The sequence below is a fragment of the Dermacentor andersoni genome, chromosome 8 (assembly GCF_023375885.2).
Source record: "Dermacentor andersoni chromosome 8, qqDerAnde1_hic_scaffold, whole genome shotgun sequence".
NCBI lineage: Eukaryota > Metazoa > Arthropoda > Arachnida > Ixodida > Ixodidae > Dermacentor > Dermacentor andersoni.
Genome location: NC_092821.1, coordinates 87,160,518 through 87,181,991, shown reverse-complemented (window position 1 = coordinate 87,181,991; position 21,474 = coordinate 87,160,518). Strand labels below are relative to the sequence as shown.

Here is a 21,474-nt window from a genome sequence, read left to right as displayed (position 1 = left end):
ATGGAAGGCCCCACGCTAGTTTCTTCTTAACTCATATGCTTTAAACATCGCCGGCTCGTGACTGCTAAATAGGTTGGCAATAAGCGCAAATTATATGAATTCTTAAGGAACAAATGAATCAACGTAATGAAAGGTTTGTGCACTTTCGCGAACCAGAAATGCCCCAACCATAAAAAAATCCTTTTAAATGTGTGACGCCAAGGTAGCGTGCGGTCGATAGGGTCCACTGGGCGCGAATGATTTAACAAATTAACGTATGCTAGAGAAGCAACAACGAAAACATTTGCGGTTCATTTCCTGTGTTAATACCCAGTTTGCACAAAAGGTACATGGGTAATGAGGGAATGCACCAGACCAAACTAAGTTGGTTTAGCTCTTCCAGTCCCTTTCTGGGGCTACCTATAGCCATTACGTGAGGCTGTTGCAATAAAGGCTTCATTGGGATTTGAAATCTTGGTCAATTTAAGGATCACACAAAAGTTCTTGAGCCAATATAATTTCCTGAGGCGCGTATGGGTCTGTTTTGAGTTCAGTAGAAGCTCCTAGGGCCACCATGATATGCTTATGCGCGTATACATTAATGTACCGTGGCAGGGTGCAATAATGAAGCACGCTGGACTGTTTACTGCATGTCACAAAGATGACGTTCAACTTTGAAATGACAGCGCATCAAAACTGTGATGCGAGCATTTTTGCGAAATGGAGTGATTGCAACAGCGCTATGACGCACACCTATGGGTTGGTCAATCGAGAAGCCGTGTCATGAATTTGTCACTGTGGCAGGAATCGCATGATGACTCAGCTTGGACGCATTTTGCACGCAGAGTTGCTGTCATTCTCCGGTCGCCAATGTCATCGAAGCATTTCCACCAGAGACCACGGGTTCTTGCTCACGTACTATCGGATACTTTTGCAGCTCTTTGTCGACATGCCACACTGTGGCTCAAATAATTGGCATGAAAATACTAGAAGTATGCATTTTGACTCAACCGAAAGCGCAACGAGCACGCTGAACAGAATGTTGTAAAGGCAGTCGTTCCCTACGACACTGCAAAACTATTTTAGACCAGCTTCAAGTTTTACCCCAAAAATGTTATCTTATTGTTAAATATTTGTTTTCTGTTGACTTGTTGACTAGATTTTCTTTTTAGTCTTGCTGCTTGAATCCCTAAGCACAACATAGCAATTACATTTGAATTTCAGCTGGTTGGCCCGGCTGCGCAAGGAAAATTATGGCGTGAAAAAGGGGGGAAGGCCTAATGAACCAGGAACAGCGCTGGACACCGTGAAAGGCGTTTATGGTACCGCCGCAGTGCATTTATCGAAAAAAAGAAAGATTTGTAAAACGCAATGCACCAGCTTCAGAATGCTTGCATTCGAAGGTCAAATAAAAAAAAAACGACAGCAGCGACGTCCTCTCAGGCGACTACAAAAGTAATCAATCTGTTGAATGGTCGATACCGAAGATGTGCTGAAGCATACAAGTAATGCCATTTCTCTCTGAATGATGCAATGGAAACTGATGTAGATCGCACGACCACTCCGCAAAACATAGCAGGATAGCACGTGTTTCAAGCATGACCGGCACCTACAACTCGCATGATGAACGGCCAAACGTCCGCCTGTCTATTTTCAGCGTCATGTTGCTGGCATTCTCGTCCCGGTGGAGGTTTGCACAACAACCAATTATAGCGGTGTGAAAATCACCGCAGAACAGCGAACTGCCGTACACCATTACATCTTTGCATGGGACACGAGACCTGGGATATCGTTTTTGGCAGGGTGAGTCTCGTGGACTACTAGCGTTCGCTCGCTTGCAATAGCAGTGTTGAATACTAGGAGTCAAATAAAATAACTTCTGGCAGAACCCATTTCAAGATGACAGTGGACGTTATTGAGCTAGCCATCCAAACAATGCAGCGACACACCGTATGGATGACGACACGTTCATTAGTAGACCAAGGGGGGTTCCGGTGCATATCTTTAAACTAGGCTTGAGCGACTCTTGCGCGTAACTTCCTGCATCTATTGCCAACGTCATTGCTTAGCTTCTGCTTTCTGGGCAGCATGGCGACGACGAGCAGCTTCGGCGTAGCGCCACTCCCGTTCTAACTCGGCAGCTGAGAAGGTGCTCTTAAGTGGCATGTCCTAATCGCAAGGGAGGTGGTGTAACCGGTTTTATATATAGTCATGATTCACATCAGAGGGCAACCAACGCGCCGCCGGTGAATTTTGCATCGGGTGACCTTGCGCGTCTGCTGTGGTATCGCGAGTGAGAGCAAGGTTTCACGGGCAGGATAGCAGACAACAGCAGCACGCCAAAGTGGACGAAGCAAGATAGAAATGCTAATCACATTAAAATTATAATAATGATTAGCTTGCGCCGCTACTTATTGAAGCTTATTTAAGCATTTGTGACACGTTATGAACGTAGACTATCACAAGGACATTTACCTCATGCTGCTATCCTCCTATGCATCCGAACATTACGAAGCATCGACTGCCAGCCAAACCGCAAAAGAAAAGCCGGTATTTGCTGTAGACGCTAATCAGTGTGCCTGCCATACGGAGCTCTGCGCGGCGTCGTAATGGCAGGAATAGGTGAAGGCGGTCGTCGAGGCGGCGAGCCAAATACGGGCTTACGCTCGCGTGCTTCTAATCATCCGCTCAACACAGGCATTTGAGGCTCTGAGTATGCGCGCTCCAGAACATCCTCAGACACGGTGTCCACTGCATGGGGTAGGCATTCGGTCAAGAGTTTTAGAAAACCAACTGCACTTCCAATGACCCTGAACGTCCGTCCATTGCTATTTACAGTTATGCGCTGCCATTTGACCGAGTTTGGTCCTAATAGGGCCGCCTGAGCATGGCTCCCGAGATTGCTCCTACCGGAAGGTTTCACTCCGGCCGTGCCATTCGCACGGAGAGAGCGTAAGTTGAGTTGTGGACAGGGTCAGCTCCTCCGCACCACGGCGTACGCGACCGAGGGCTTTGTATACGTCGGCGTTGCTTAGGAGCACTCGGGTACAGTTGCAGCGGCTTGGATTAGGTCAGAAAAAATATTTTTGCGCAAATATGCGATTCCTTAGGGATTTGGAAATGACGCCTGAAGGTCAACGAAGGGCAAAGGGTATGGTGGCGCCTATTTCTCTTCAAATTGATAATTTTTTTTTCTACCGCGATATTCTCTTTGCATTCACGCTGGCACGAAGAAGTAGAATATATCTGCAAGAACTTGTCATATGCAGGAAGCGCACTTTACTTCTGAATTTTCGGGTTACGAGATTGTAAGATGTTTGAGATGGTTTAAATGCTTAGAATGAGTAGCCTGCTGGTGTCGGTGTTTGGTTTTGTCTATGCATTACGACATCGCCATAGGGCATTAAGCAGGGTACATTCATTATCTGCCCGCGCGAACATGCTGGAATCGCTCGAGTACTGAGGTTTAGGCGCACGTTAGACAACCCCGGTTGGTTCAAATTAACACGAAGCCCCCACCCCACCCCCAAATGGCATGCCTCATAATTATGTCATATGTTGGAAACGCACGCCCAATAATGTACTTATTTAATAGGTGTGCCAGTCCCAAGGCAAACATTCAAATTGAAGTGTCACTGAAATGCACGAACGCGTAAAGAATGCTTTACCAAAGGTGCAGCAAGCTTTAAGAAAGTTTTGCTGAATAAAGAAAATTCGTGTGTTCTGCTGCGTGAGTTTGCGTGTCATTACCTGCTTTGTGTAGCGGTCACAAGGCTGGATGCAGCAAGTGTGAAATGGTAAATTGTGCAATAATTAACACGTCTATTACTGCAAGTGGTTGCCACCTAAGAGAGCTCAACCATAAGTACATATATATGTATATATATATATATATATATATATATATATATATATATATATATATATATATAAGCACCTCACTTTCCTTGAGAAAAGCATTGGGTAAAAGGGTGAATACGGTTACATCAACGTAAAACAGGCGTTATTCAACAAGGCAAACATAATCATCGTCACTTCAACCGAAATTTAAAGAAACGATTGCGATAAACCTTTGTGCAGGGACGCAGAACGTTAAAAATGTAATGCAACGATGTCGAGTCTTTTTCAAGCAGCCATGGTTACGGCATTGTGCAATTTCTTCATGCCATCTTTTACAAACAAATCAGGCAAATTTAGTGCTATACATGTAGACGTTCAGGCTGTTGTGCTTGGGAGCGGCTTTATTAATGTGGTTTTTGCCTCAAAACAAGACTCATACCGAAGAGGGGGATGGGCCACACTAGAGTTAATGAAAAGCGTACCCAGCAAAACTACAGTAGAGAATATTTGCGTCTATAGAGCGGTGGACATTGGGACTCGAGGGTACTATCTGGCACAAATTGCTGGAGCTTGCATGCATCAATATAAATTTGGCGTGCATTGCATACTGGCTGCTTACGTTTCCCATAAATGGGCACACAGAAAGCGATGAAGATACGTTAAGAAAGTCCACACAGCTAAATTGCGTTCTTATTGTTATTTCTATGGACGCAACTCAAAGTTTTCAGAAGGTCGGAGTTGGCAGCTTTTCCAACCAATCAGTTTAACTGGTCGCTCGTTCTGCCGTCTATCTGATTACAGCCCAGTATGTATTGCAGAATTTCTGGCAACTATTATTGTCATTACAAAATTCGGTCCTCATGAACGTAAAGAAATAGTTGTAACACATGCGCTTTTGGCATGTGTATAAGCAGTCGCTGCTACTGAGTACATTTTTGAAGCTTGCCCGGGAGAGTTGGTCGAAAGTCCGCAATTGCGGGGTTCTCAGACCATACGTCGGCAAACTCACTCATGAGTCGACTCACCTAGATACAGACTCATCCGTGAGCATGAGCCTGAGTGAGCCCGGCTGAGTAGAATTTGGGTGAGTCTGAATTCGAGTGAGTCCAACTAAGAATAACTGTGAGAAGTAGGAGTTCGAGTAAGCCCTGATGAATAATATATTGCTGAGTCAGAGTTTTTATGAGCCCGTCTAAATAGTATATTGGTGCATCTGCCTCAGAGTGATTCTTAAGCAAAATATATATGTATATTGTGAGCACAATATTCGCATCGCGTCTTCTTCATCTGTAAATATCATTATCGACTCATATTATTATCATATCTCTGCATATCATCAGCAGAGCTGCGACTTTTGTCGACGCGGCACGGAATCCTCGAAAATAAAGAAGTTTCTCAGAAGTGACGGAGGTTGCTCCTCGTTCCCCTAGTGCTCTCACTGTTTCTCCCTAGATCACCGCTCGGGTACGTCGTCGCATCAACCCACAGTGTGATGCAATGTCCAGTCAAGATCCACTGTGCACAACTGACGCCTCCGTCTCTGCCAAGTCTAAGAAGACTTTCCGCCGGGACAATCAACAGTCGTCAGCGTGACCCCCAAGTATTCGCGCGCCTACGCTGTGAAGACGTCGAAGAGAGGCTCGAGAACTACGAACGAGTCATAAATTACAACATTTGGGACAATTCTCATAAACTTCTCAACCGTCGCTTTATACCTGTCTGTCGTCGCTAAAACTTGGTTCTTGAACCATGAGTGCCACTTTCCTGACTGGACCACTGTCACATGAAAGCTTCGTACTATTTTTGGCGCTCCTGCTATTCGTGTTGAAATCGCGAAAAAGAAGGTCGACCAGCATGTTCAACTTTGCGGAGAGTCATACACGTCTTACATTTAAGGGGCGCTCGCCCTGTGCCGACGTGTGAGCTCCACCATGTTCAAAAGCGATCGCATCCGTCGCATAATGAAGGAAATCAACACTATTGGTTTCAATGCCCTGACTACACAGAGCCCCACCAGCGTGCCAGTTGGCATCACCATATGCCAGCGCCTTGAAGAACTGCAACCCCTTCGCGCTCACGCAGATACGTATGATGGTCGTCTCCCTGAGGCTACGGACCTGCGCAGTTTGATCGGCGCCATCACACGTGAAGAACTCCACGCATAACCCTCTTTCTGTGCTTCTGGTAACGTTAGCTCCCGTCCTGCGACCGGCTCACGCGCTATCATTAAAGAGCTCGCGTCTACTCCCCGTGCCATGTGTTCTGACGCAACCGGTGCTCCTGCACTGACAACTTATGCCGACATCGCCGCGATCTCTCCACTTACGGCAACGTCTGAGACCACACCATCTGCGCACATACCTGTGGCTTCAATCTCCGCGCAGGTTCATGTTCAACTTTTTAACCGTGCTTGGCGCCCTACCCGTCCTCTTTGTTATTACGGCGGCTAGGAGGACACATTTTCCAGTTCAGCTGACGTAGCCGACAGGATGACAGGCGCCGTTATGCTCCTCAAGAACGCTCCGATACCCGTCCGCCTATCACTTACCAGCGGATGACATACCCACCTCTTTTGCACCGTTCACCGTCTCCCCCATACGTAGCTGATATGCCTCCCACCTGCTATTCATCTCGGCGCCGCTCACCTCACCCACACCATCGCTCAGTGTCCCCGCTTCGGCCTGGCTCACAGGCCCCTGACCTTCAGTCGGAAAACCTTGAGGGGAAACTGCATCCATCGGACTGCCTACAATTTCTCTAGAGCGCCAGTGGAATCTATTAGTGGTGTTTGGGGAAGGTGTTCGTGTAGAAGCTCTTATTGACACTGGTGCCGCCATTTCTATCATTGGTACTGCTTTATGCCCCCGTATACAAAAAGTAACCACGCCATACGGCGGCGCTTCTTTGCGTGGAGCAAACAATGCAAGAATTCACCCGATGTCGCAATGTACAGTACGTGTCCCTATCTATGGCGTCCGTGATCACATAGTATTTGCGACGCTATGTGAGGGCACTCACAATCTTATTTTGAGTCTGGATTTCTTGTCGCCCGCCTCCGCGTTTATCAGTCGGCCAACTTGAGGGCCATAAGTATGGTGCTTTCTCGTTATTGTGTGTAGACTGGAGAAATAGAATTATTTTGTCAGCCTGGCAGACCACTGGGCTGAATTCATGGGCCATTACGTTTGCGACGCAATGTGTCTAAAATGATGCTACACATCCGGATCTTTGAGGAGCACTTCAATCGCTAAAATTAAATTTAGCAGAGCCACGTGCTAAAACCACGACATGATCATAAGACACACCGTAGTGAGGAGTTCCGGATTTGTTTTGATCACGAACATTTTAACATTTCACCCCTATCGAAATGCGGCCGAGAGGTCTGTTGCAGAAGATATCTAATTTATAATTCATAAAATAAATATAACAAATTCAAGCTATCCAAATGAATAAAAACGCTGCGATCAGCAGCGACGCAGATATGTAAGTCGCCAATATTCTTTGTGTAATGGGATGTGAAATAAGTGGTTTCGTTGATTAAGGTAAATGACAGTCCTGACACGAGCTCTTTAAAACAATTTCGAAAGGGATGTCATAGTTTTATATTCTTCGCTGTGCGCGTATTTGTTTTTAGAATTCTTTTCCAGCGTTTGATGGAGTCCCCACGACTGTCATGAAAAATCAGTTTTTATGATGTCCTTCTGAATATCTAAATATATGCAGTAAATGTTCGGGACCCATAGATTAAGCTCGAGAGTTTGGCATCGGATTTTCCTGTGCATGTTGTTCGGAATATTTGCTAAACTATGTTTAAATTTTGTAATTATACGTTACTCTTTCACCCTAAAATAAAAGCAAGCAGCAATTGTACTCAAACGCGTGGCCGCTACACATGGGGTAATATTTTGCTATTGTGCTGCGTCCTCAGAACACGACTTCATAAAAGTGTAGCCACGATAACCTGCCTGTTTCGATGGTCGACTGACACCTGTATATGAATTTCTGTCGTTCTCCAGCTCATCCGAACGAGACACTTTCATTTGTCGGAGTTGCGAAATGCTCTAAGCCAGCATGTCAAAATCGGCCAGCTTGGTTTGTGTACGATGTCTGGATGACACGGCACAGCCTATACGGCACTTCGGACGCCTTCTGGCTTCTGGCTTAGAGTGGCTTCTGGCTTAGAGCGCGCAGACAATATCGTACCTGAACAGCAGATGCACAGCGATGAGAGCTACCAACCGGAGCAACCAGGCGTCTAATGCTGCCACCATTTCTAAATGGTAAGTGGTGCAGTTGGACGCAGGAACGAGAACGCAGTAGGCAGTAAAAGTGAATAATTACGTTCGTAACCACCGTCAGCGCATGTGTTCCGTTTTTTTTCTCCTGTCGTCGGCACTGTTCACCATGTTATTCTCAAACAAACTATTAAACTTCGTCTTCTTGTTCTTATTGATATTTCCCTTCACGGGACAACCCAGCGCGATGCATATACTATAGTGGAAGAAAGCTTTAGGAAGTTAAGCCTTGCACTGCGCATCTTTGGGTCGGGCTGAGTTATGTCTTATTGTAAAGTACACATTGTTCCACCTGCAGGTAACTAACGTGTCGAATCCTAACCAGATACCGAATCGAATTCGATTCCGAACGGGACCCGAACCACAATTTTGGTCGTAACTGAAGCCCTACCCTAACCAATATTTCTTAGAACGTGGCTAAATCTCAACTGAACCCGAACAAAAGAAAATAATACTAACGGCTCGTGGTTTGGCACGAAAACGGTTGAAGCGTAAAATGCGAGAATGGTTACTCACTAGATTACGCTATTCCTCGACTAGTTATTTATTCAGTCGGCGCACACCCCTAGCATATCGTTACGACTCACAGGTTGCGCCTTGTGCGCGAATGAGTACGGGTAGGTGCTAGCAACTACGGCACATCGGCCTAGACGCTTGCACTTCTGAAGCCAGCTATTCCTGTTGTGTTCCGCGGCCTGAAGGCTGTTTTTAGGGGCTAGGCAGAATCACTATTACGGTTGAATCAACCATCTGTTAGATCTACCCGTTAGCAAAATTAGATAAACCGCGGAACCGGCACACCAGAATACACTCAGAGCAGAAAAACACGATGTCCTCGAGGAGGGAACAATAAACAATTTCATCTGCATGGCTTAATGAAACAGTGCGGTCACTAATCAATGCAGTCTCCTTAGCAGGGGGCCGTAATCGCGGCTGTAAACGGCACGGAAAATCTGTTTTTGTTACGTGCCAAAGCTCAACTCGCATTTGACGTCTAGCCGTACAGAGTACATTGCTCTTCGAGTTCTACAATTTATTAGCGGGGCACAAAGAGCGTGCTTCTCACTTTCTTCTTCCCACTTAGCCAGGTAAAAACTGCGTGTCGGGTACAGATGTGCCAGAAAGATCAATACAGGATTCAGCACAGAACCTCTTCGGTAATCGTCCTGAAGCATAAACGTTTACATCTGCTTCTACAAAAGCAGCAAACTTAGCGCCATGTCAAATGCTGCCTTCTTTCTTTGCTAGATACTAGAAGTGTGTATTTACAATTTGTGTATAACAATGTAAATTTGCGCTGTCTTCGACACCACAGATTACACACCGCAGTTGGCTCACCACCAGTTCTGTAGCCAATACCTGAAAAAAAAAGCTAATAGGGGTGTTCGACTAGTGAACTTCCGTAATCGAATTGCATACAAATATTCTAGAGAAACGACCACCGAGTCTCGTGTTGAATGCGGAATATTTTCTCATTTCGAAAGCAACGAAAAAGTATGAAGTTTCTGCGAAGTCTGTTTCGTAAGAAAAAAAAAATCTGCCTCATATACAATGGCACATGCATGCATGTAAATACCTCACAAAATTACGCATCCAGACAACTGAGGAGCTTGTATATCAGAGACTGCCTTCAATTGTCTGCCTCGCCATGACAATAACCTTAAGAAAACACGTTACCAGTTGCAAGAAATATGTTGCATATGCTGAAGGTGAGTGTGTTACTGCAGCACCACACATTGTTTGAAATGGCTGCAAACACGGCAATACTGGTCAAATAATAAATCGGAGTAAAACTGTATTCACGCTGCCTCCAAGCGAGTCATTCTTAATGAATGATGCGAGCTTATGCAGAAGAAGTTATCAGCCCCGTGCGGTTGCTCAGGAACCGGTGCCCTGTGCTCAACGGCAGTTATCGTGCAGCAGACTCGTTCGAAACAGTCCATTGTTTTGCATTCCTCAAGACTGCAATAAATGATTTTATCCATTATAAATTAAAAGAAACGTGCACTCGATAACTGGAATTAGAGATTCATAAAATCAAATAAAGATCGACAAGCAGTAACTATGCAAACTTTCGCACGCCTCCACGAAAAATTATCTGAGTGTACTGCTGTCAAAGTAACGAGATGTCGACGGTACAGACACCTTACGCAGACTCAAAGATTCTCACTAATTGCCTAAGTCATTATTGTTTGTGCAGGAATACTTTCCCGAATCGGTGTAATGCTTTCGTAAACAACAACAACAACAAAAAAGCCTTTGCCGATTTTTAGGCGTACTTTGGCTGCTTTCTCATGCCTCATTTTCGAAAATGTCATCGCCAAAATTGGGCAAGGTTGGCAACGTGAAACGTTCATTAAGGCAGCTTGCAGCGTTTTTAGAACTCCGGGGAACGCTGGACGCCTTCATCCTATCCTTCATGCTATCCTGGACGCCTTTATCCAACCATTTTTCGCGTCGGTCTTGATCTTCTCGGCTCTTTTCCCGGCAATAAATGTGTCGTTGTCGCGCCTCATTACGCGAATCGGTACGCGATCGCGCGAGCTTTTCGCACAAACTATGGAACTGATGTAGCAGATTTCATGTTAAATGACGTCAACCTCCAGCAAGGCGCATCCCGGCAGCTCCTCAGTGATCGCGGCCGCACCTTCTTGTCCCGTGTAGTTGAAGACCTACTGCGCTTCTCTTCTGCCGAGCCCAAGCTTTCCACCGCCTACCACCAGCAGACAGACGGACTAACGGAGTGACACAATCGCACGTTGACACAAATGTTCTCTATATACGTTTGCGACAATCACAGTGACTGGGACAGCACATTACCCTTCTTCACTTAAGCCTGTAATTCGTCCCGTCACGAGATCGCTGGCTTTTCATGCTTGCACCTTCTGTTCAGCCGCCACCCTTCTTTGCCCTTTGACACACTGCTTCCTTCCTCGATGAACGTTTCCACTGAATATGCTCAACACGTCTTTGCCCGGGTTCACACGGCACGCAACATTGCTCGCTCTCGGCTCATTGGGTTTCAGGACGCAGCACAAGATCCGGTACGACATCCGACATAAGCTCGTTCGATTTTCCCCTGGCTCCGTTCCTCCAATGGACATCACGTGACCACGTCGGCTTCTCTGAAAAGCTGCTGCCGCGGTACACAGGGACCTACACGATATTGTGTCAGCTTCGCGATGTGAACTACGAGATCGCTCCGCTGGGCTTGAGTGTCCCCACTAACGCTGTGCATGTCACCTGGCTGAAGCCTTCGTTTGCCGCGAGTTCACCTCCCTTATACTTAACGCCGAGACGCGGCCTTAGCAGGCAGGGGTTATATTACGGTGCAACCAAGAGTGGCGCCAGCCAGAAGAAGCTGATTTCACGAGTAGATATAGAATCGGACTCGACATCCATCTTGTTTATGAATCGCTGCCTTTCTTGTAAATAATGTAAATACAGCTTTATATGTGACTTTTGCAACGTAAGAATATTACGAAATAAACCGCCCCAGAAAAGGGAGGAGCCGGCTTCTGTTGAAAAGAGAGCCTTGGAATAAAAAACTTGACTTTGCGCTTTGCTTGCGTGCTGCACGGGCAGCACGCGACCGTAAAACTAAGCTGAGATGCTCACAGCAGCGTATTCAGTACGCGGACCGTTTCCTCACCAAGCCTTAAGGGTGGTTCAGAACCACTTTTATGGCCTCAAGAATTGGTGCATGTTGTGCTGCTAGTAAAAAATAATGGCGGTATGTCTCCGCAAATGTCATTCGCCTTTGCGCGCAGTTCGCCAAGACATACAGGCATATTTCTGGCCGACAGCAGAGACCGATTATTGCCACGAAACGAGTTTCGAGCGAGAACTTACTTTCCAGTAAGTTGATGAAAGAAGCCACAAAGTCGTTTGAAGTTGTAGGAGGCGGTCGAGAGCTCTTTCCGAAGAGTGGGACAGACCTTGAAGGACAGGAGCAGAATGTGATGTTCTTTGACTTAGGAGAGCACATTACGCGTGCGACAATAATGACGTTCAACAGCACCATTTTGTTTCCGCAGTCGGTTGCACAGCCATTATCACTGCGTGAATGTTCTATTCAACGCATTTTACTTGTTGTGGTCATGTTAGTGTCCTGTCAAGTACACGATCAAAAACTTGAACGGCCGTACTTCTTTTAGGAGTAATCTTGTGAATGAGAGAACGGTGGCCTGCCTAACAAAGTATTTCGCCATAATAAGAGCCACACGATGGAATAATGTCTTTTTCCAGTCATCAGTTGTTACAAGTGCCAGAGATTTGACCATTTAGCGAGCAACTGCTGAGGAAATAGACGCCGAAAAGTATGCGCAGTGAATCACTATTACAAGGACTACAAGTCAGCAAGACGCTGGGGTGGACGGGTTGAGGAGCCACTCTGCGTATCGCATACTCTAGTGGCGCCACTGCCTAAGATGGCATTATGTGCATGCCTGTTGCAACTGTATAACATCAAACTACAATAATAAAGGTTACTGTAAATACATTACTGCTTTCATCGATGACGTGGTGCCATGAAACGATACGCAACATTTTGACAGTTACGTCGTGAGCAAATTAAAATCTGTCCATTCTTGTCGTAGGTTCGGAGGCATCGGGCTATCCTGCCTGGCTCTCCTAGTCATGGCAATGCTCTCAAAGTACTCAAGCAAACGGCAACCTGATATTGTGGTTTTTATTGCCGACGATTTGGTAAGCCTTGAAACTTCATTATATATCTATTTCAAAGTAATCTTAACAAAATCAAGGTGGCAACCAAACACTTACGTAGTTCAATGAACTGAATTATAAGCAATCATTTGTTTGTTGCATAATTAGTTAATGATGGGGAAAGCCAATACAGGCCACCGCAATGTCGACTATGCCAATGAGCAAAAATAAACTCAGGTAATTGAAGAAGTAGGAAGACGAAAACAAAATAAAAAATATTGAGAAATTTAGACTATTTGATTTCAATACCTACGTACTTCACTCCAAAAGCTACAGCTGCTAGGCGGCACGGGAAGAGCGAAAGTAGTCATAAATAGGCTTGCAAGTCTATAGCACTGACATGTGTTTCATGCACCCATGAAGAATGCATTTAAATATCATAAACGAGAAAACAATAACATATTTATTTAGGCCGGTACTCTGATTTGTCAGCCATACGCTTTTTCTGGCGGTGAAACCTGGAGCACTTCATTGGTTTATTTCCCACTGATGCAGCCATCGCTCCTGACGGAGGCAAGAAGAGTTTTCAGACACATTACTGAAACATGCAGTGAAGTTTAGCCATGAATGACTCACGCATATAGAATACGTTAAGGAGTCAATAGATACTTATAAAACCAATTTGATGCATTCGAGCATCGATGCACGAGCGAGGGGAACATATTGACACGTGTACTTGTAAGGGTTTCGGTGGGGCCAAGCCAGAGCAGTGAAAGTAGGTAACTGGATGAGGAGGGTAGTGCCAGCGTCTGCGATTGCGTGTTGAATGCATTTAAGGAGTCAATAAATACTTATAAATCTGATTTGATGCCTCCGAGCATCGATGCACGAGCGAGGGGAACATATTGACACGTCTACTTGTAAGGGTTTCGGTGGGGCCAAGCCAAAGCAGTGAAAGCAGACAACCGGATGAGGAGGGTGATGCCAGCGTCTGCCATTAATCCGCTTCCTATTACTTCGATTGCGGTGACTAGTCGAAAATCGCCGCGGCGTGCAACGGAACTTTTGAAAAGTGCCGCCAGAATGGATCACCAGCACAGAAGAGTTGGCAAAGTGATGTCGCATACGTGCTGAAAGGGTTCGATAACGTTATACGGCCACGGAAAAATGTTTCTTTTACGCAAATAAATCCATGCTCACAGGCAGCTCCGAGTAGCTAGTGCCAGAGCAATGGGCGGGCAGCCTTCTTCTGTTTCTTTCGGAACGGGGCATGCTCCGGCTACTCAGAGAAAAAAAACTCAGGGCCCGCATTCACAAAACGTTCTTACGCTAAAAGCATTCGTGCCAGACAATAGTTATGTAGGACATCTTATTAGCGAAGGCGATCAGCCAATGTAAAACAGCCCTTACGAACGAAAAGCTTTGTGAATTCTGCCCCAGGTTTGTTTGCCATGTTAATGTGTCTTAAACGCGGTGACGCAGTGAGTTTTCGCCGTTTTGTGACGTCGCGTTACAGACAGGCGAAGTGGGCGCAGGCCGAAGACGCTTGATGAATGGCCGAGTATTATGGAGAAAAAGACGCCGAATCACGCTTAATTATTTTTCTTCCGTTCAGTCTAATCATGCATAGTGTGTGTGCACACATCATATCAAATGGCTCATTTCCGCGGTTTTCGTGACGTCGCGTGAAATATAGGCGAAGTGGGGGTGACCCGAAAGTGTTTTGACCAATGGCGGGTGGTCTGGTCGCAGAATGGGAATAGAAAACTTTGGAGTAGCTTAACGTCAAAGCGCCCCTTGTGGCGTCAACAAGGCGTCGAACTACAAGGCGGAACGCGTTACATTTGTTTCGTGCACGTTTCAGGGACGGTCGTAGCACTCGAGCCAACAGCTGGAGACTTATTTTCGGCTTTTCACTGCTGTCATCGCTGCTAAAACATCAGACTAAGCTAAGAGTGGTATTGCGAAAACAGTTGGTTGCTTGTTTCGCACAACGTTCCACAATATACGTACGCACATATCAGTCAGAATCAGAGCTTTGGAGAGTTAGCAGCAAATAAAATGAGAGCCCAAAGTAGTGAGCGTTGGTATAGAACAGCGCATCAATACGTTTTACCAGCCTACCATGCACCATTGTTCAGCAGAACCTTGGCTCACGCTGCGCGTGTTACAATTCGAAGAAAGTACCAAGAATGTCTTCAGAATATGTTAGCGCACCTACTTACTTGTGAAAACAATTATGCTACTGGCATAAAATGCACGCTCACGTTATCTTTATTAATGTGGCCAAATTGAAGCCTTATATGCCCCTTTGACGAATCCTCGACATCGTATATTGCGTATAGCCACAGAGGTTCAGAGGACTATGCCATCATTGCTACCCCGTTTATAGATTGTTCTTTCCATGTAGGGATGGGACGACGTCAGTTTTCACGGTTCTTCTCAAATCCCTACACCAAACTTGGATGCATTAGCGGCAGATGGTATAATTCTGAACAACTTCTACGCCCAGCCTTCTTGCAGTCCTTCAAGAGCAGCTTTCATGACTGGGCGCTACCCGATACGCACAGGTGATTTTTTTGCTAACGATGTTGAAAGTGACTCCTCATCAAATATAATATAATGCACCTGAAAGTGTAACCGAAGTTATAAGCCACAAAACGTTTTCTCGAAGAAAAACATTTTGCAGCTGCCCCAATTTAAAAGGCGTTCATTGACATAACGCAAGACAGGATACATGGCAGGTCCCATGGTGGAGGCTGATCACTCTAAACCGCACTAAAAAAAGCACTACCTAAAAAATATATCTTCTCTTAGCAATGCTGCTACCTTTATGTTAATGTGTTCTGCTGAAATAACGGAGCACGTATGAAATACTTTTGAAATATGTGCATCAACTAACCGCTTTGACTAACATCAAAGCACATGCCCCTATGTCTATTCTGGTCGAGGAACCTGACGCACCAACTCAGCTAATTATCTGTTTTTTCATTGACACACGTAATGTTTTGTCTTTGCTTGTATGGTTTCTACTCAATGTGGTACCAACCTAGGTTATTCACTGTGCAACCTGCCATTTGAAAAGATTGGCAATGATGGAACCAACCTTGCTTCGTGATAGTACGCGTGCGGTTCAGGCCCTAAGAATGACATGTACTATGTTTAATCCGGCTAGGGCTGTTCTTGTGGCGTTACTTTACCGTTTTGTGTATACCGTTATGCTTTGTGCACGTATGCTCGCCTGCTATGACTTGAAATAAAGACGGTAGCATGTTTCGATACAATATTTGTGCAGAAACCATCGACGATGATTGTCAATGTAAGTGAATAGTCGAACGCCTAAGAAAGAGCAATTCGCTTCGATAAAAGAAGTGGTGCTCTTGACGACACATATTTGCTGTAATGAAGATATTCACTGGAAGCTAAACATTTTGACTGAATTACGTGTCTAGTTGGGAAAATTGATTATGACTTGATAGTGACTGCCAAGAAAAGGTTCTCGGTCAAGTTTCTCCCCACCTTCGACTCTCTCCCCTCCTTTTTTTACGAAGGATCTTTTAAAAGCTGCCCACCGCCCCCTCTGAAGAATGCCCCCTGAAGAAGGAGCCGAATGGGCTCCGAAACGTCGGGCTGATAAAATTCACTTATTTGGTTGGAGACACTATGAAAGTTCTTATGAATATACTGAGTACTGCAAGTGAATTGCAAAGTACGGAAACAGACGGAGGATACAATACATGCGCATGTGTTGTAGCCTCGACCTGTCGCAACATTTCACGCTTCACTTGCAACATGTCTTACCAACAAGGCCTAATTTTTAACCTTCTGAATGTATTACATTCCAGCTTGGTGTTTCAGTGCGTCATTCCATACAGATCTGAGCCGCTAACAAGCGTACCTCTGGCGGTACTGCATGAGAACAGCACGTGCATCTCAAAGCGGTGCTACAGGTGCCTGCCACGTGAGCGTGCGTACCGTTTGCGTCGGAGCCCTTGTTCTGACTAGGGAGAGTTTCACAGTAAAGCGGGCGAAAGAGCCTGAGGAAGCTATTCGCTTTGAAATACCAAATGTTTATTCGAACAGAGCAGTACGGTCTGTCGAGTGATAAATGCACAAAATGTTCTTCTCTCTCTTTTTCATCCCACGCCATACTAGGCATGCAGCACTACCCAATAGACTTGGGCGAGCCATGGGGGCTGCCGATGGACGAGCGAATCCTGCCCGAGTACTTAAGGGAGCTCGGCTACGAAACACACCTAGTTGGGAAGGTATGCCATCGTCAGCCGGTTGACTCCGGAGCGAATGGCCGTTTTCTTTTACGTTTCTCTGTCATCGCTTCTGTTGCTTAAAAATAAACACGAGATACCACTTTCGAGGATAACACTTTCTGTTAATGTACAATTAGCGAATTGCCGGCTACTGCTGGCTGATGCATATTGACACGTGGACTTGATTATCTTTTTAGGGTGAGCGCTTTTCACCGTCTAACAAATGTTATCGCCCAGCGCGGGACGCGCCTGCATATATGGGAAGTTTCTGTAATGTTATTGATAGATCCGAACAATGTCTGTTGTCCCCGAACCTTCTGTAATCTGATTAAATGTATGCGCGACGTGAATGGTGTAGAACTTTTTGGACGACGCGAGGGAACCAACGCTTGACTGGCAGATCACATTTTGACGATCACCGACTGTGCTCGCCGCTATCGCTGTGCTTTAAGTGTACTCTGCTTTTATGTTCACAGCTACGCCCAATAAAAGCTTGTTTTGTCATTCACAATATTGCTGCTGTGTTGCTTACCGTGACTACTACGTTACATCTGGTGGAGGTGCTAGCGCGTTCATGTACCACACGCCCCCGCACAGCCGTCTTCCAAGCCAGAGCCCCGAATACAACACGAACGTCGCCAAAGACCATCGAACTAGCCACAGGCTGCAAGGACTACGCCCGGAGCACGAACCTTTACCTGAGAAAACCAGGAAATGCAAGATCGAGACAGCAGCTGCAGTGACAGCCATAGCGTCGCCAACGCCGATGGTGCTGCAGGAGCCCAGGAAGCCACCGTCGTTGGAGGACCCGGAGGACATTCGAGTACTCGGAAAGCTGGTTGGATACGTATGAGAGGGTCGCTACGTTTAACAGCTGGAGCAGCGACGACAAGCAGCGACATGTCTATTTCGCATTGCGAGACGCTGCTAGGACGTGGTTCGAGAAGCGAGAAGCCACCTTAATCACATGGAACCTGTTCCGAAGCAGCTTCCTGCAGACATTCACAAACATCGTGCGCAAAAAGCGCGCCCAAGCTCTACTAGAAACCCGAGTACAGCTGCCAAATGAGACCATAGTGATCTTCACGGAGGAGGTGGCCCGTCTTTTCCGACACGCCAACCCGAAAATGTCGGAGGAGAAAAAGTCCGCTTCCTGATGCCGGACTGATCCGAAAGCCGTCCACGACCATAGGTCAGGTTTTTACAGAGGCATGAATGATTGAGAAAACTCTGGAAATGCGAACTAGGCAATAGAACCGCCAGCGCTCACGCCGCAGTGTGCCATCTAATCACTGGGTTCCGACGACCTTCAAGAGACCATGAGGGCCATTGTGCGCGAAAAACTGCTCAAGAACTTGCTTTCGTCACAACCCCAGGTGGCCTCGGTCACTGAAATGGTCAAGGATGAACTACATCGATCACTTGGAGTTCCTCAGGTACAGCCCCAATCGCTGCAACCCCAACCATAGGCAATGACCTACGCCGCCGTCGCCTGCCGTCAAGGCCAGTCAGGGCTGCGACCGCGCAAGGGCCTTGTAATGTCGCAATTCCATTGTCCACCGCCGCCGCGCCCAGCACGCCCAACTGTCGCCAAGCGCAGCTACGCGAGGAAGACGGACATTTGGCGAGCCCCGACCACCACCCGCTCTGCTATCACTGCGGAGAACCCGGCCATGTGTACCGCCGATGCCCATATCGCGAGTTGGGACTGAGAGGGTTCTCTGTCGACGCGCCGCGTCCACAACTTGGGGAGCGCCCACGTGAAATCACCGACTACCTCGCCGCCACTCAGTGGAGTTCTCGACGACTCTACCGTTCGCCCTCACCAGGCGCTACCTGTCGCTGCAACGCCGACCATTCACTGGCCCAGGCCGGACCCGGTATGCAAGCCCATATATTTAAAGCTAAAAGCAACAATCGATTGAGGTGCAGGTGATGTTCCAGGAACTGACGAAGATCCTCCGCCGCCGACGAAGATACTATCTGGGCGACATAACAACGACACGCGGCCATCCCTACGAAGCCTACAAGCGAAGAATGCACCGAGCAAAAACCTGATGACGCGATGTTCCAGCCACATGTCGACGCGATGCAGCCGTGATCCGACGTTAAGACCTAACTGTAATGGAAAATAAAGAACCACAGACGTCTACGTGGTGTAAGAGTTGAGGAGGACTTTGGGATGAAAACTGGAGATTTATTTACATTATTTACAGTGAGACGACCAAGAAATTAACAGTCATAAAGTCATTACGGGCCGGCAGCAACTCGGACGCTGCGGCCCGTGGCAAGAAGCTCGAAAGAGATGAATGAAGGAATGCTCTTTTGCTGCTCCCGGTCTCTGGCTTTTAAGCTCTTTGGTGTCTCGAAGTCACGTCACGTTCGGCCAATCGGCGAGCCCGCTCAGGTGACGCCATTTTCGGCCAATCGGCGAGCCCGCTCAGGTGTCGTCATTTTCGGCCAATGGTAGGCTCTCGCTTCACTTGCGGGAAGAGTCAAGCAGTGAATAGCCACAGATGCGGCGTACGAGGTGGGGGCCGCCAACTTGCTTGCACGTGCCGCGCCTCGGGAATGTGGTCTGGTAAACTGGAAGGAGGCTCGGAAAAAGATCCCGTATCTAACATTGGTTCTCGGCAGCCGCGCAGTCACCGCCTTAGAGGACACCGGAGCCGACTACTCTGTGTTCAATGAGGTATTTGAATGATTACAAATGATAAATCTATAAGTTGCCCATATATGTCGCTGTCAAAAAAAGAAATCATGTTTCTATCGCGGTAACAGCCTGTAGTGACTGATTGTGCCGGGATGAAATCTATGTTGCGATAGTGGCCTGTTGTACGATGGTATATATGTGGTAACCATGTGCTATAAAAATTGAGTAGCGCTGTGTCTTCGTTTCCTTCTCTTCCCCTCGTGTTTTTTTTCGCTTTGCCTCAAGTTATACTCCATCATGAGTGGACCCATAACCGCCCAGTGGAAGAAAGTGAAGACTGCATAGGAAGGCCCTCAAATCCGGACAGCTGGAGGACACCTAATAATGCCAACTGGAATTTGCACGGCAAGAATTACAGTTCATGACTGGACCTACCCTACCACGTTCTTATCCTCAGTGTTCACGAGAGATAATCCTCGGCAAGTACCTCCTGAACCAACACGGCGCAATCATCGACCTGAAGTCGAAGTCGATAACGATTTCGAAGACCACGTGATACCGCCGGAGAGCTTTCGTAGTCACCACGCCTTGAGTGTTCTTGAAGATCAAGTGAGCATCCCGCCTCACTCCAGCATTGTTATTTTCGCCGGCACCGAAACACCCACCGACGTAGAAGGCGTCATCGAGGGTGATCAACATCTACTGCTCAGTTGTGAAATTCGCATCGCAAGAGGGATCACTCGACGGCATAGAGGAAAAGCGAAAGTGATGCTGACCAACTTTAGCCAGCCGGTCAAGCACATCGACACGGGCACGACGATCGCATACATCGAGAGAGAGAGAGAGCAAATGATAAATGAAAGGCAGGGAGGTTAACCAGGACTGAGCACGGTTGGCTACCCTACACTGGGGAAAGGGAAAAGGGGACGGAAAGTTTAAAAGAAGAGAAAGTCCACTAGGGATATCATTCCGTCACTCAGTTCGGATCACAGACACTGACTCAATCGGGTAGCTTTCAAATCTCGCAGTAGGGCTTTTGTGGCCTTCCGTAGCTGCGATATGCGAGGCCATGGTGCCAAGGTCTTGTTCAAGGTGAACGGTTTTCTATCTAACTGATTGAGAGCTGTGCAGAGGTAATGTCTCTCATTTTCAAATGTTGGGCAGTAGCACAGTAGATGTTCTATAGTGTCCTCGACACCGCAGGCATTGCACTCGGCGCTATCAGCCATTTCAATCAAAAGCGTATATGCATTAGCGAATGCGACGCCCATGCGTAAGTGGCACAATATTGTTTCCTCATTACGTGGAAGCCCTGGTAACAGCCGCAGTTGCATAGATGGATTGAGCGAGTGCAATCTATGTTGCATAAATTTAGGTGTATGCCACTTATCCAGTATCATACGGTGCACTAGCTTGCTTAAGTGTTGGACTGCTTCAGTCCGCGATAAAGGTACAGAAACAAGGGTTGCTCCTTCGTGTGCTTTCTTAGCAGCTTCGTCAGCGAGGTCGTTGGCGGAGATACCGTAATGGCCAGGCAGCCACTGAAACACGACGTCGTGTCCTTTCGCGATCTTTCGCATACATCTAGGAAATTGAAGAAACCAGCAATGCGCTTGTGTTCCCGGATACCGCCACATTTCACCCGAGGACCATAATTCCCGAACCAGACTTCGACATAAATCCAAGTCTGCCCGTGAGCAAGTAGCAACAGCTCAGAAATCTCCGACGATACAAAGACTGCTTTTCGACGTCATCGAGGATTCGACGAACACCA

At 46.8% G+C, this 21,474-nt stretch overlaps 1 protein-coding gene across 1 annotated transcript in view; it reads left to right on the top strand.

The window, feature by feature from the left end:
- The first annotated feature begins 7,841 nt into the window (after nt 1-7,841).
- LOC126529397 (arylsulfatase B-like) overlaps nt 7,842-21,474 on the top strand; it is a 28,955-nt gene continuing 15,322 nt past the window's right edge. The window contains exons 1-4 of the mRNA XM_072284101.1: nt 7,842-8,099; nt 12,713-12,821; nt 15,190-15,349; nt 16,935-17,047. Of these exons, the coding sequence (XP_072140202.1) occupies nt 8,044-8,099; nt 12,713-12,821; nt 15,190-15,349; nt 16,935-17,047 (438 nt within the window). The 5' untranslated portion in view covers nt 7,842-8,043. The remainder of the gene's footprint in view (nt 8,100-12,712; nt 12,822-15,189; nt 15,350-16,934; nt 17,048-21,474) is intronic.